The sequence below is a fragment of the Salmo trutta genome, chromosome 28, assembly GCF_901001165.1.
Source record: "Salmo trutta chromosome 28, fSalTru1.1, whole genome shotgun sequence".
Classification (NCBI taxonomy): domain Eukaryota; kingdom Metazoa; phylum Chordata; class Actinopteri; order Salmoniformes; family Salmonidae; genus Salmo; species Salmo trutta.
In genome coordinates this window covers 19,859,153-19,874,598 of record NC_042984.1, presented here as the reverse complement: position 1 = coordinate 19,874,598, position 15,446 = coordinate 19,859,153, and the positions used below count along the sequence as shown (strand labels likewise).

General features: G+C 42.4%; 1 protein-coding gene across 2 annotated transcripts in view; it reads left to right on the top strand.

Moving 5' to 3' along the window:
- Nucleotides 1-479: 479 nt before the first annotated feature.
- LOC115165741 (PDZ domain-containing protein 4) overlaps nt 480-15,446 on the top strand; it is a 30,842-nt gene continuing 15,875 nt past the window's right edge. The window contains exon 1 of one of the 2 annotated variants that reach the window (XM_029719074.1): nt 480-1,108. Coding sequence is in view for 1 of the 2 variants with exons in the window: in XM_029719073.1 (XP_029574933.1) it covers nt 3,585-3,644 (60 nt within the window). In the remaining variant the exon portion in view is untranslated. Of the gene's footprint in view, nt 3,645-15,446 lie in introns of both variants that reach the window. The other variant, XM_029719073.1, reaches the window with a different exon arrangement.

Below are 15,446 nucleotides of genomic sequence, written 5' to 3'. Positions count from 1 at the left end.
ATTCACAGGCGGTCAGAGGCGCTCTACCTCCTTTGGCCATTTCTGTTTGTCTAGTACAGTACATTATCCCATATAATTCTTGGTACCTTATCATTAAAGCAACTGATACTTGTAAGGATACATACAGTATGTCACATTATATATGAATATTGACAAATGTTTATTGATAGTGCGCCTTGACTGTTCATTATTTCATGTAGATTGTAGTAGCTTACTCTCTCTCTCTCTCTCCTTCTGCTCTGTTCTACCTGCATAGTGAAAACAGATCATCAGGCTTTCTGGAGCATGCCCTGTGTTTCCCACAGAGAGAGAGACAGAGAGAGAAGGGAGCAAGAGAGAGAGCAAGAGGGGGAGGAGGGGTAGCAAATGAGGTGTGGGCAAAAATATGGGGGACTAGGGGAGGGGGCCAGAGCCCTCCCCTGGAAAGCCAGAGAGAACAGTGTTGCATCCAGTAGAATCCTATTCAGCAGTAGCAGACATGCTTGATAGTGCTGTGTGCGGATCAGCAGGCTCCTTAGCGCTGGGCAGGAACGCCTTTGTGTTCCCCGCTGCAGTGGGGGAGCACATTTACTGTCGTGCCTGAGGGGAGAAGCCAAGACAATCCCCCAATCAGCCGTCAGTGATTTCTATCATCTTCTGAGTGTGCTGATTGGGATTTATGTCCAACCTGAGAGAGGCAGTGTGCTTTACACTCTGGCTCTATAAACCACCTGGATGGATGCTTTTGTCCCTCCCAACGCTTTTGTTTCTAATTGCGGATTTTTTAAAAGAATGAATAACAGACAAAAGGTGGATTATTACTGCAGATCTGGTACCTTACATTCTTGATTTGATGTTATTTTCTTCCTGCAGTAGAAGATGGATGAACTTTCTTTTTCTGGGCTCTAGTTTAAGATTTGTTTTTGTTTGTGAGGACATAGAGTGGCAGAAGTCCTGCAAGAGGAAATACTCTAATTTTCTGTCATTTCTCATCACTACATTTTACATCTCCTCTTCTTCTCTCCTCCGTGGATCTGTAGAATCCTGAATGAGTCCATACCTGTTAGACTCAGATCATTCACATGACAGACTGTGGGTCTCAAACTAGAGGTTTTACAATAGTGGCCAGGTAAGAATTAGAATTCACGTACATCCTCATGCGATGAAAGGCTCTATGTGGAACTGAACATGGAGAGAGCGTAGGAACCGTTGGGACATTTGACACGCCTGTTTGGCTTTCAGCACCTGCTGTGACTGTCTGACAGTTCTACAGCTAGACTGGCATTGGCTCTGGTGCTTACTGCCTAGCCTGACAGACTGGGAGGGGTTTTTACAAGTGTGTGTGTATGTCTCTGTGTGTGTGTTGATCTTTTATATTGGAGTTGGTTACATATTGTGTGTATGTGCCAGTGTCAAGGATAACACTGAGTGTCTGGAGATAGAGGTGGGTTCAGTCAGTGAGGCTTTGAGGAAGGATTACAGAAGCTAGCACCTTGTTTTTGACAGTGGCTTGGCTGGGCAGAGGTGAACTTTTCAAAGCGTAAAATGTTGAGTGATGTCCAGACTGCAGGGCCTTCTGGAGGAAGTACTGATAAGACTTAAAGGTTTAACCTAGGTAATGAGACAGAGACAGTCAGGAGAGATACAGACTGTAAATGGTTACAAGGTTACAGTATAATGCAGTACGTTTCCACTTCAGCATGCGTTATCTTAGGGGATAATGAGAGAAGGAGTGTAGGATTTAAGTCAATACACTGAGTTGGTCCACTTAAACAGGTGAAGGACGGATTGAATGATAGATAGGAATGAGAGAGGAGGAAGAGGCAGACTTTCAATCAACACATTTTAATGAGGAAAACAAAGACCCTTAAACCTTATGTCCAATGAAAAGCCCATTATTTTACACATGGCTTATCATTGGTGGTCTTAATGTTGACTAGTCCTGATTTCACCAATAGTCCTGCAAACACAACATGTAATTGATCCCTTAGAGGTTTTGATATAGATTTTTGCACATGACTGAGTAGGAGGGTTCCTGTTCTCTAACAGGCCTATAATTTAATTATAATTTTCCATTCAGTGACACCCCAGATCAATAGCCTCCAGTGTTTCAGTGCCCTGGTTTAGCTTATCAATGAGCCATAACTGTCAAAAGAGCTGGCTAGAAACCTGAAAGAACACCTGAAGCTGAATCTACCAGTCTGTCTCACACGCCTTCTGCAGACAACTGTCTACTTTCCTCAAACACTCCACAGTGATAATTGACATGATATACATTTTATATGTAGACCAGTGTCAGTGAAACAGTTGTATCCTAAAAGTGGTTCTTAGCATCTGTTATTCTGGCAGATACACAACATCAAGCAGAGAGGTGCAGTTGAGACAGCAGTTTCCTCATCTGTTGTTGCCTCACTGTGATTCGTGTGCAGGTGTGCGTGTTATTGGGTTTCGTGTAGCCAATACATACTGCTAATCTTAGCTCGACAGCCAGGGCTTGAGATTCAGGCAGTAGGATAGATTGTTCAGTGGGCAGATTATCTCTCTCTCCTCTTGGTCTGTTTCAATGGAGGTAAACCAGAAAATGTCAATGACTCCAAGCACCAAGGAAAAAAGTACTGAGGAGGCCATTGATCCTGAAAAGGTGAAAGTACCAGAGCAAAAGAAAAGTGAAACCTGAGAAAAAGGCCGTCAGAGGGATAACTTATCACACAAGCCAGACTCGAGCAATCCTTCTAAACCTGGAAAGCGAAGAAGGTGGGAAACTCAAGCGGGAGTGTTAGGGGAAAAAGAGGGCAAGAAGTTATTTGATATCGGTGCCTGTTTGCATCTGAAACTTTGAAAGAGTTTCTTTAAAAGAGTGCTGAGGATTAGCTGAGCTGAGCGTGAGACCAGGGAAAGGCGTGGGCGAGTTCACTTTGACTTCCATTGGGAAAAACATCTCGGCTAGTTGAGAGAGACAGCTCAAATGGTGACTGTTCAACAGAAATCAGGCAGAATTAGGCTGCATACACTTTAGGTCTAGATCACACGCATGATTCTTATTGACAGGTGATTGAATCATTATTGAATAGTTATGATGGACTGTCTTAAATACATTACACCACAATAACACTGATCAGCTGTCAGTCCTTTCAACCCATCCTCAGCTCCCTTGTCAACTTACTCATCTCTCAGTCATTCCCCCTCCTCCCTCCCTCTGACTCACCCGTCCAAAAATCATGATGGAGTCACGCAAAACCTAACCTGAACATAACCACTCTTATGCTTATGAAGACAAACAAAGATATGTGTACTCTGCAATGGGGACAGAAACAGATGGGAGGACATCCAAAACCCTTTTTTAAATGTAGGGATTAGGTTTGGATTGTAAAACTTGACATCTGGAACGAGGATAGGAACAGGACACAGGGACACAGCCTGTTTTTGGGGACAGAGAAACTCTGGTATCCATAATCCACAGTGCCCTGACATAAGAGGGGTTGACACTCAGGACCCGTAGGTCTGTGGGGAGCTCTCTGACTGCCACACCGAAGGGAGAGAGAGGTGTTTTTAGGTACTGTTCTCCTGGACTGGTTTGGCCTCGCCTGGCCTGAGTTCAGGACACCATGGGGTGTAACATGTGTATGGTTCAGAAGCCTGAGGAACAGTACAGGGTCATGTTCCAGGTGAGTTTCTCTCTCTCTCTCTCTCTCTCTCTCTCTCTCTCTCTCTCTCTCTCCTAGCCTACTGTAGTACCAAGCCTCTTAACATTCTCCTGTCTCCTCCTCTCTTGCTCTCTTGATACTGCCACAGCCTCTTCATATTGACACCTTTCTGATAGTGTCTGTCTGTCTGCAATCTAATGACAGTATGTGTTGTTGTATTCAGACCTACTGACTTTTTCCACATTTTGTTACATTACAGCCATATTCTAAAATGGATTAAAAAAATAATAAATCCTCAGAAATCTACACACAATACCTGTCAGGCGTGTGCGTACTTGTGGTGAAGTCAGGTGCAGGAGAGCAGAGAATTGTGAACAGGCACACACTTTATACAGACAGACGCAGCTGCGCCAAAAACCTCCAGCCAACAAGGCAAAGTGTAACGCGAGCAAAAATTGTCACAAAACATCAATGTTTAACAATACATACAAGCTTCGTGAAAATAACACAGAAAATAACGAACGCCAGCCTGGCGCGTTACAAAAAACACGTAACACACAAACAATCACACACAAAGACATGAGGGGGAACAGAGGAATAAATACATGTGGTGTGATTGGGGAATGAAAACCAGGTGTGCAGGGAACAAGACAAAACAAATGGATAAATTAAAAATGGAGCGGCGATGGCTAGAAAGCCAGTGACGTCGACCGCCGAACGCCGCCCGAACAAGGAGAGGAGGCGACTTCGGCGGAAGTTGTGACAATACCCCATAATGACAAAGCGTAAACAGGTTTTTGGAATTTTTAGCAAATGTATAAATTTTTTTTTTTTAAATACCTTATTTACATAAGTATTCAGACCCTTTACTGTGAGACTCGAAATTGAGCTCAGGTGCATTCTGTTTCCATTGATCATCCTTGAGATGTTTCTACAACTTGATTGGAGTCCACCTGTAGTAAATTCCATTAATTGGACATGATTTGGAATGGCACACAGCTGTCTATATAAGGTCCCACAGTTGATAGTGCATGTCAGAGTAAAAACCAAGCCATAAGGTCGATGAAATTGTCCGTAGAGCTCAGAGACAGGATTGCGTCGAGGCACAGAACTGGGGAAGGGTACCAAAAAATGTCTGCAGCATTGAAGGTCCCTAAGAACACAGTGGCCTCCATCATTCTTAAATGGAAGAAGTTTGGAACCACCGAGACTCTTCCTAGAGCTGGCTGCCCGGCCAAACTGAGCAATCAGGGGAGAAGGGCCTTGGTCAGGGAGGTGACCAAGGACCCAATGGTCACTCTGACAGAGCTCCAGAGTTCCTCTGTGGAGAGGGGAGAACCTTCCAAAAGGACAACCATCTCGGCAGCACTCCACCAATCAGGCCTTTATGGTAGAGTGGCCAGATGGAAGCTACTCCTCAGTAAAAGGCACATGACAGCCCACTTAGAGTTTGCCAAAAGACACCTAAAGACTCTCAGACCATGAGAAACAAGCTTCTCTGGTCTGATGAAACCAAGCATCACGTCTGGAGGAAACCTGGCACCATCCCTACCGTGAAGCATGGTGGTGGCAGCATCATGCTGTGGGGAAGTTTTTCAGCGGCAGGGACTGGGAGACTAGTCAGGATCGAGGGAAAGATGAATGGAGCAAAGTACAGAGAGATCCTTGATGAAAACCTGGTTCACCTTCCAACAGGACAACAACCCTAAACACACAGCCAAGACAATGCAGGAGTGGCTTCGGGACAAGTCTCTGAATGTCCTTGAGTGGCCCAGCCAGAGCCCGGACTTGAACCCGATCAAACATCTCTGGAGAGACCTGAAAATAGCTGTGCAGCAATGCTCCCCATCTAACCTGACAGCGCTTGAGAGGATCTGCAGAGAAGAATGGGAGGAACTCCCCAAATACAGGTGTGCCAAGCTTGTAGCGTCATACGCAAGAAGACTCGAGGCTGTAATCTCTGCCAAAAGGTGTTTCAACAAAGTACTGAGTAAAGGGTCTGAATACTTATGCAAATCTGAAATCAGTTTTTTTATTAGCAAACATTTCTAAAAACGTGTTTTTGCTTTGTCAGTATGGGGTATTGTGTGTAGATTAATCAGGAAAAAAAACGATTTAATTATTTTTTGAATAAGGCTGTAACCTAACAATATGCGGAAAAAGTCAAGAGGTCTGAATACTTTCCGAAGGCACTGTATCGTGAGCCATGCTCAGCCACAACTCAGTCACAATGCTCTGGTGGCACCACCTGTAGCAACAGAGACGGGCGTCAATATGCTGACGTCATATAGGTCTAATGTCAGTCATTCAGCAAACCAGCTGACAGATCATTTGCATGCTCAATGGTTTCAACACCCCATCCATTTGAACAAGCCATGCATGTATCAATGAAAATGATCAAACTATTGATGAACGATTCAAAGTAATAACACCCACAAGCAATTACAGAGGTGCACACAGTAAAATGACCATGAACAATGTAACTACAACCACCATAATGATGGACTATTAGAAAACAAAAACACAAAGAGAAAAATAACAATATCATCAATCTAAAGAATCTGATTATTATTGTAAAAAAAACTAATAATGCAGGAATATTCATGATTATCTTTTTATCTGACAAAGTTGCATAATTCATTAAATGTAGGCATTTTAGCTCAGTGCCAAAATAGTTTTTGTCCAGGGGGTGCACAGAAGGGTTGCCACGGTTACAGCCTCAGCAAACAGCAACATTTGGCAACTGCAAGATCTAGGTGTACTCCCATGTACCATGTGAATGTAGTTTTTGCTTCATGAGTTTTTGGTAATGTCTGTGAGACTGAATAAACACACCACATAAAAAGATAATGCCCAGGAATCAGCTTCAATATCCATGTTCTCATGTATCAGACGTGTCACAACAAGCATAGGGATGTATACTGTATGGATTGTTATTCTATTGTTATGGTTGTATGTCAAAGAGTCAGGACATGTGAATCTGTGCCAGTTATCAGAGTTGCATCTGGTGCCTGAGGCAAAGCCAAGAAAGAGAACAACGGGCGACGACATGACTGCAAGTGGTAGACTAATGAGTCAGGCAAAGGAAAGGAGAAGACAGAATGGGGAAAAGAAAAAGGGAAGAGAAGGAAGGAAGGAAGGAATGAGAAGGCTATTTTTCTGCTGTTTGCCCTCAGATGACAGGAGTAATTGATTTGAGCGCTTCACAGAGCAGGGATGAATAGGTAGGCTTGAGTGACTTCGCTGATCCCCCGGGTGTGTGTGTCTGCGTGCGTGCGTGCGTGTGTGTGTGTGTGCAGTCTGAAGCATGCAAGGGAGACTGGCGGTAAATTCATTTACCCTTTTTCAGAGGTCAGCCTTGATGACAAAGACCACATGCTGGGTCAGTGTGTATTGATATAGTGTAAAATCAAATCACTTCACTGATCAAGCGTTCAAACAATTGTGTAATAAGCGGTACATAAAGGTATGCCCAAGGGAGTGAGCTCTAACGACACACAAGGTGTTCAGCTTTTATAGACAGCAAAATCCACTGGCAGACTGTGTGAGCCACTGTCTGAGACCCAAACAGGCAGGGGTGGGGAGTAAAACAGTGGTGGTTTATCACTGAGTCCTCTGACTGGGCAGAAGACTTCTGTTCTCTGTCCCGTCTGGGTGATGTAGCATGGAACCTGTTTGTATGCACTGTGGTCCAATCAGTCTGTACCCAATGCCTCCAAAGAGCACACAAGAGAGCCTCTGCCTGGATAAAGGGAGCATACACCGACAGAACTGAGACACATACACCACTATTCTATTGGCAGAAATCCTGGTTACCACCAGTGCTCTCATGCAACCTGCGAAGGCCAGATGGCAAAGGGTGTGTCAAGATGATCACATAGGCATGTAGCTAGACCATCAGCATTCCAAACAGAATACACTGACAGTTTGATAGTAAAGCATGTTTTCCTTTCATCCAAAGGCTGAAATTTCTATTTAAATACAATTCTTAAATTAAAAGAACTCACCACATGACAATATTGTAAATACAGAATTTCTAACAGAACAGATGGTTGATTGGTTTAAAAACTCCATGATGCCAAATAAAAGAGAACAATTTTCACGGTTATCTAAAACACTGCATGTCTCTTGAGGTTTTGTGCTTTGTTCTGGGGACGGTTTCCCAAAAGCATCTAAAGGATGAACTTAGCCTTAAGGATGAACTTAGCCTTAAGGATGAACTTAGCCTAAAGGATGAACTTAGCCTAAAGGATGAACTTAGCCTAAAGGATGAACTTAGCCTTAAGGATGAACTTAGCCTTAAGGATGAACTTAGCCTTAAGGATGAACTTAGCCTAAAGGATGAACTTAGCCTAAAGGATGAACTTAGCCTAAAGGATGAACTTAGCCTAAAGGATGAACTTAGCCTAAAGGATGAACTTAGCCTTAAGGATGAACTTAGCCTTAAGGATGAACTTAGCCTAAAGGATGAACTTAGCCTAAAGGATGAACTTAGCCTAAAGGATGAACTTAGCCTAAAGGATGAACTTAGCCTTAAGGATGAACTTAGCCTAAAGGATGAACTTAGCCTTAAGGATGAACTTAGCCTAAAGGATGAACTTAGCCTTAAGGATGAACTTAGCCTTAAGGATGAACTTAGCCTTAAGGATGAACTTAGCCTAAAGGATGAACTTAGCCTAAAGGATGAACTTAGCCTTAAGATGCTTTTTGGAAACCGGGCCCAGGGTTTTCCACAAAAATGCATAAATACACATCCAAATTAGACTCAGTTAAAGGAGAAATGATCTGCTACTCATGTACATTGCAACATTACACTGACATTACACTGACATTACAATGCAACATTACACTGACATTACAATGCAACATTACACTGACATTACAATTCAACGTTACACTGACATTACAATGCAACATTACACTGACATTACAATGCAACATTACACTGACATTACAATGCAACATTACACTGACATTACAATTCAACGTTACACTGACATTACAATGCAACATTACACTGACATTACAATTCAACGTTACACTGACATTACAATGCAACATTACACTGACATTACAATTCAACGTTACACTGACATTACAATGCAACATTACACTGACATTACAATTCAACGTTACACTGACATTACAATGCAACATTACACTGACATTACACTGCAACATTACACTGACATTACAATGCAACATTACACTGACATTACAATGCAACATTACACTGACATTACAATTCAACGTTACACTGACATTACAATGCAACATTACACTGACATTACAATGCAACAATTCACTGACATTACAATGCAACATTACACTGACATTACAATGCAACATTACACTGACATTACAATTCAACGTTACACTGACATTACAATGCAGCATTATACTGACATTACAATGCAACATTACACTGACATTACAATGCAACATTTCACTGACATTACAATGCAACATTACACTGACATTACAATGCAACATTACACTGACATTACAATTCAACGTTACACTGACATTACAATGCAACATTACACTGACATTACAATGCAACATTACACTGACATTACAATGCAACAATTCACTGACATTACAATGCAACATTACACTGACATTACATTGCAACATTACACTGACATTACAATGCAACATTACACTGACATTACAATGCAACACTACACTGACATTACAATGCAACATTACACTGATATTACAATGCAACATTACACTGACATTACAATGCAACATTACACTGACATTACAATGCAACATTACACTGACATTACACTGCAACATTACACTGACATTACAATGCAACATTACACTGACATTACAATGCAACATTACACTGACATTACAATGCAACATTACACTGACATTACACTGCAACATTACACTGACATTACAATGCAACATTACACTGACATTACAATGCCACATTACACTGACAGTGTTTACAGCAATGCAAGAGAAGAAACAGACAGTTTTGTCTGTCTGAATCCATGATTTATACACTAGATGACTGATAGGGGGGTGCTGTGTTGAAGCCACTGTGCCTCCATCAAATTAAATTTTATTTGTCACATACACATGGTTAGCAGATGTTAATGCGAGTGTAGTGAAATGCTTGTGCTTCTAGTTCCGACAATGCAGTAATATCCAACGAGTAATCTAACCTAACAATTTCACAACAGTTACCTTATACACAAGTGTAAATGAATGTATATGTACATAACAAAAATATATGAATGAGTGATGGTATAGAACGGCATAGGCAAGATGCAGTGGATGGTATAGAGTACAGTATATACATATGAGATGAGTAATGTAGGGTATGTAAACATTATATAAAGTGTCATTGTTTGAAGTGGCTAGTGAGTTGAGTCAGTATGTTTGTAGCAGCCACTCAACGTTAGTGATGGCTGTTTAACAGTCTGATGGCCTTGAGATAGAAGCTGTTTTTCAGTCTCTCAGTCCCTGCTTTGATGCACTCCTCCACTAAAATATATTTTGGAAGCTATAGAAATACATTTAATGTTCTCATTTGTTTTTGTCACATTTATTCTGTTAGACACCTTAATGCATTCTTTCTAAAGTATGCTACATTTACATTTTAGTCATTTAGCTCCAGAGAGATTTACAGTTAGTGCATTCATCTTAAGGTGAGACAACCGCATATCACAGTCATAGTAAGTACATTTTTCCTCAATAAAGAAGCATATCCTGAAAGTAGGGAAGGGAGGGGCAGTTCCCCTTGCTGATTTGAGCATAGCCTGAAAGTAGGGAAGGGAGGGGCAGTTCCCCTTGCTGATTTGAGCATAGCCTTAAAGTAAGGAAGGGAGGGGCAGTTCCCCTTGCTGCTCCATAGGCAAGCACCATGTTAATGTGGGTCGGGACATATCAGAGTGAACAAATTAAAAATAATTACTGTTGAGAGTTAGAATAGTAGAATACACAAGGTGCATTTAAAAAATGTGGATGTGCCTCAGCAGTTTTTCTCTTGTTATGTCAGTCACTGACAGTCACTCAATTAGCCATATTAGCCTTAAAGCATACTTTGAAATTAAATGATGTGAGCGTAACATAAAAAAGCACACACACACACACACACACACACACACACACACACACACACACACACACACACACACACACACACATATATATATAATATGTGTGTTTTGTTATGTTTAGCTCACATAATTTAATATATCGTTTTTTTTTTACAGTATGTATACAGTTGAAGTATAAATATTCAGTTGAAGTCGGAAGTTTACATACACTTAGGTTGGAGTCATTAAAACTCGTTTTTCAACCACTCCACAAATTTCTTGTTAACAAACTATAATTTTGGCAAGTCAGTTAGGACATCTACTTTGTGCATGACACAAGTAATTTTTCCAACAATTGTTTACAGAAAGATTATTTCACTCATAATTCACTGTATCACAATTCCAGTGGGTCAGAAGTTTACATTCACTAAATTGACTGTGCCTTTCAACAGCTTGGAAAATTCCAGAAAATTATGTCATGGCTTTAGAAGCTTCTGATAGGCTAATTGACATCATTTGAGTCAATTAGAGGTGTACCTGTGGATGTATTTCAAGGCCTACCTTCAAACACAGTGCCTCTTTGCTTGACATCATGGGAAAATCAAAAGAAATCAGCCAAGACCTCAGAAAAAAAACTGTAGACCTCCACAAGTCTGGTGCATCCTTGGGAGCAATGTCCAAATGCCTGTAGGGACCAAATTCATCAGTACAAACAATAGTACGCAAGTATAAACACCATGGGACCATGCAGCCGTCATACCTCTGAGGAAGGAGAAGCGTTCTGTCTCCTAGAGATGAACGTATTTTGGTGCGAAAAGTGCAAATCAATCCCAGAACAATAGCAAAGGACATTGTGAAGATGCTGGAGGAAACAGGTACAAAAGTAACTATATCCACAGTAAAACGAGTCGTATATTGACATAACCTGAAAGGCCGCTCAGCAAGGAAGAAGCCACTGCTCCAAAAAAAGCCGGACTACAGTTTGCAACTGGTCTGATGAATCAAAAATATAACTGTTTGGCCACAATGACCATCATTATGTTTGGAGGAAAAAGGGGGAGGCTTGCAAGCCGAAGAACACCATCCCAACCGTGAAGCACGGGTGTGGCAGCATCATGTTGTGGGGGTGCTTTGCTGCAGGAGGGACTGGTGCACTTCACAAAATAGATGGCATCATGTGGAAGGATAATTATGTGGATATATTGAAGCGACATCTCAAGACATCAGTCAGGAAGTTAAAGCTTGGTCGCAAATGGGTCTTCCAAATGGACAATGACCTCAAGCATACTTCCAAAGTTGTGGCAAAATGGCTTAAGGACAACAAAGTCAATGTATTGGAGTGGCCATCACAAAGCCCTGACCTCAATCCTATAGAAAATTTGTGGGCAAAACTGAAAAAGCGTGTGCGAGCAAGGAGGCCTAGAAACCTGACTCAGTTACACCAGCTCTGTCAGGAGGAATGGGCCAAAATTCACCCAATTTATTGTGGGAAGCTTGTGGAAGGCTACCTGAAACGTTTGACCCAAGTTAAACAATTTAAAGGCAATGCTACCAAATACTAATTGAGTGTATGTAAACTTCAACCCACATGGAATGCGATGAAATAAATAAAAGCTGAAATAAATAATTCTCTCTACTATTATTCTGACATTTCACATTCTTAAAATAAAGTGGTGATCCTAACTGACCTAAGACAGGGAATCTTTACTAGGATTAAATGTCAGGAATTGTGAAAAACGGAGTTTAAATGTATTTGGCTAAGGTGTATGTAAACTTCTGACTTCAACTGTGTGTATATATACTGCTCAAAAAAATAAAGGGAACACTTAAACAATACATCCTAGATCTGAATGAAAGAAATTATCTTATTAAATACTTTTTTCTTTACATAGTTGAATGTGCTGACAACAAAATCACACAAAAATAATCAATGGAAATCCAATTTATCAACCCATGGAGGTCTGGATTCGGAGTCACACTCAAAATTAAAGTGGAAAACCACACTACAGGCCGATCCAACTTTGATGTAATGTCCTTAAAACAAGTCAAAATGAGGCTCAGTAGTGTGTGTGGCCTTCACGTGCCTGTATGACCTCCCTACAACGCCTGGGCATGCTCCTGATGAGGTGGCGGATGGTCTCCTGAGGGATCTCCTCCCAGACCTGGACTAAAGCATCCGCCAACTCCTGGACAGTCTGTGGTGCAACGTGGCGTTGGTGGATGGAGCGAGACATGATGTCCCAGATGTGCTCAATTGGATTCAGGTCTGGGGAACAGGCGGGCCAGTCCATAGCATCAATGCCTCCCTCTTGCAGGAACTGCTGACACACTCCAGCCACATGAGGTCTAGCATTGTCTTGCATTAGGAGGAACCCAGGGCCAACCGCACCAGCATTTGGTCTCACAAGGGGTCTGAGGATCTCACCTCGGTACCTAATGGCAGTCAGGCTACCTCTGGCGAGCACATGGAGGGCTGTGCGGCCCCCCAAAGAAATGCCACCCCACACCATGATTGACCCACCGCCAAACCGGTCATGCTGGAGGATGTTGCAGGCAGCAGAACGTTCTCCACGGCATCTCCAGACTCTGTCACGTCTGTCATGTGCTCAGTGTGAACCTGCTTCATCTGTGAAGAGCACAGGGCGCCAGTGGCGAATTTGCCAATCTTGGTGTTCTCTGGCAAATGCCAAACGTCCTGCACGGTGTTGGGCTGTAAGCACAACCCCCACCTGTGGACTTCGGGCCCTCATACCAGTCTGTTTCTGACCGTTTGAGCACATTTGTGGCCTGCTGGAGGTCATTTTGCAGGGCTCTGGCAGTGCTCCTCCTGCTCCTCTTTGCACAAAGGCGGAGGTAGCGGTCCTGCTGCTGGGTTGTTGCCCTCCTACGGCCTCCTCCATGTCTCCTGATGTACTGGCCTGTCTCCTGGTAGCGCCTCCATGCTCTGGACACTACGCTGACAGACATAGCAAACCTTCTTGCCACAGCTCGCATTGATGTGCCATCCTGGATGAGCTGCACTACCTGAGCCACTTGTGTGGGTTGTAGACTCCGTCTCATGCTACCACTAGAGTGAAAGCACCGCCAGCATTCAAAAGTGACCAAAACATCAGCCAGGAAGCATAAGAACTGAGAAGTGGTCTGTGGTCACCACCTGCCGAACCACTCCTTTATTGGGGGTGTCTTGCTAATTGCCTATAATTTCCACCTGTTGTCTATTCCATTTGCACAACAGCATGTGAAATGTATTGTCAATCAGTGTTGCTTCCTAAGTGGACAGTTTGATTTCACAGAAGTGTGATTGACTTGGAGTTACATTGTGTTGTTTAAGTGTTCCCTTTATTTTTTTGAGCAGTGTATATATGTATAAACATTTTCCTCAAAGTACACTGAACAAAAATATAAACGCAACATGTAAAGTGTGGGTCCCATGTTTCATGAGCTGAGTATTTCTGTCTGTAATAAAGCCCTTTGTAGGGAAAAACTCAGTCCAGTCGTGTGAAATCCATAGATTAGGGTGTCGATATGGCTGACCGGTGGCTTCAAAGCCTCTCAATGGCCAATACATGGCTCAACAATCCATGGTTTACATACAGCATTGGTCTGAACATACGCTTCTCTTGCTGGAGGAACTTATTAATGTGTTGCTGGCTGGTGCCATGTCTTGCACAGTACACACCCATATTTTATGTCTGCCTATGTGTTTGTAGTAAGCATTAGTTGAGCTATTAGTTGTACTATATGTGTAATGCATAGCAAACTAACCAGAAAATGTATATACCTACACAACACGGTATGAGCACAGTATCCATTTTGTGTTGCACCCAACACACACCAACCCCCCTTCAGTCTACCCTTCCATCTACCCATCCTCCCCTCAGTCTTTCCCCCAATCCTGTCTACCTCTCTCTTCTCTCTGTAGAATGGGTTTCAATGGGAGGCTGTTGCCGTGGCAACTGAAGTCATTAAACAAGCCTAAAATGTTATTTTTCACACTGACACAGGCATGTACTGACGTACACACTGTGCAAACACACATAGATAGCCTACTGACATATTTACTGAGAGCGAGTACGCATGGGCATATGCATGCACATACACACACACAAGCACACACATAAAGATCACAGATTCTTTATATTGAAACATATGGAACCACGTTTGACTCCGTTCCATTGATTCTATTCTAGCCATTACAATGAGCCCGTCCTCCTATAGCTCCTCCCACCAGCCTCCACTGGAGTACAGTGAAATTACAACTTGACAATGAAATTGACTTTCCCTCTGACAGACTATCTAAGCCAATATCTGTCTCTCACATTCTCTCCCTCTGCTATCTTAGATTGAATCTGATCTGCCCCTTTTCTTCTCTTCCTCTCAGTATCTGTGTATTGATTGACTTCTTCTCTTGCTACAAATATCCAAACGGCTTCACATAGTCACACACACGCCCAATCCACTTTCTGTCTCTCTCTCTCTTCCATCACTCTCTCGCTCTGAAATACTAAGCCTCAACACAGCAATATTCGTAGGGAATTCTCCCAAAGACAGATATAAACCGGAGCAACCTGATTACTACTCAGTGAGGGTTCGGGGTCTATAGGCATCCAAAGTAAATTATCTCTAAACGGAAATACCTGTTGACTCTCACTAATTGGCTTGGTACTCACCTCAAAACAGACCTATTATTAGTCAACTCATCTGCCTCTTTATCATGATGGCTGCACATTTTCCCTTGGGAACACCTCTTTCTCTGGTAAAG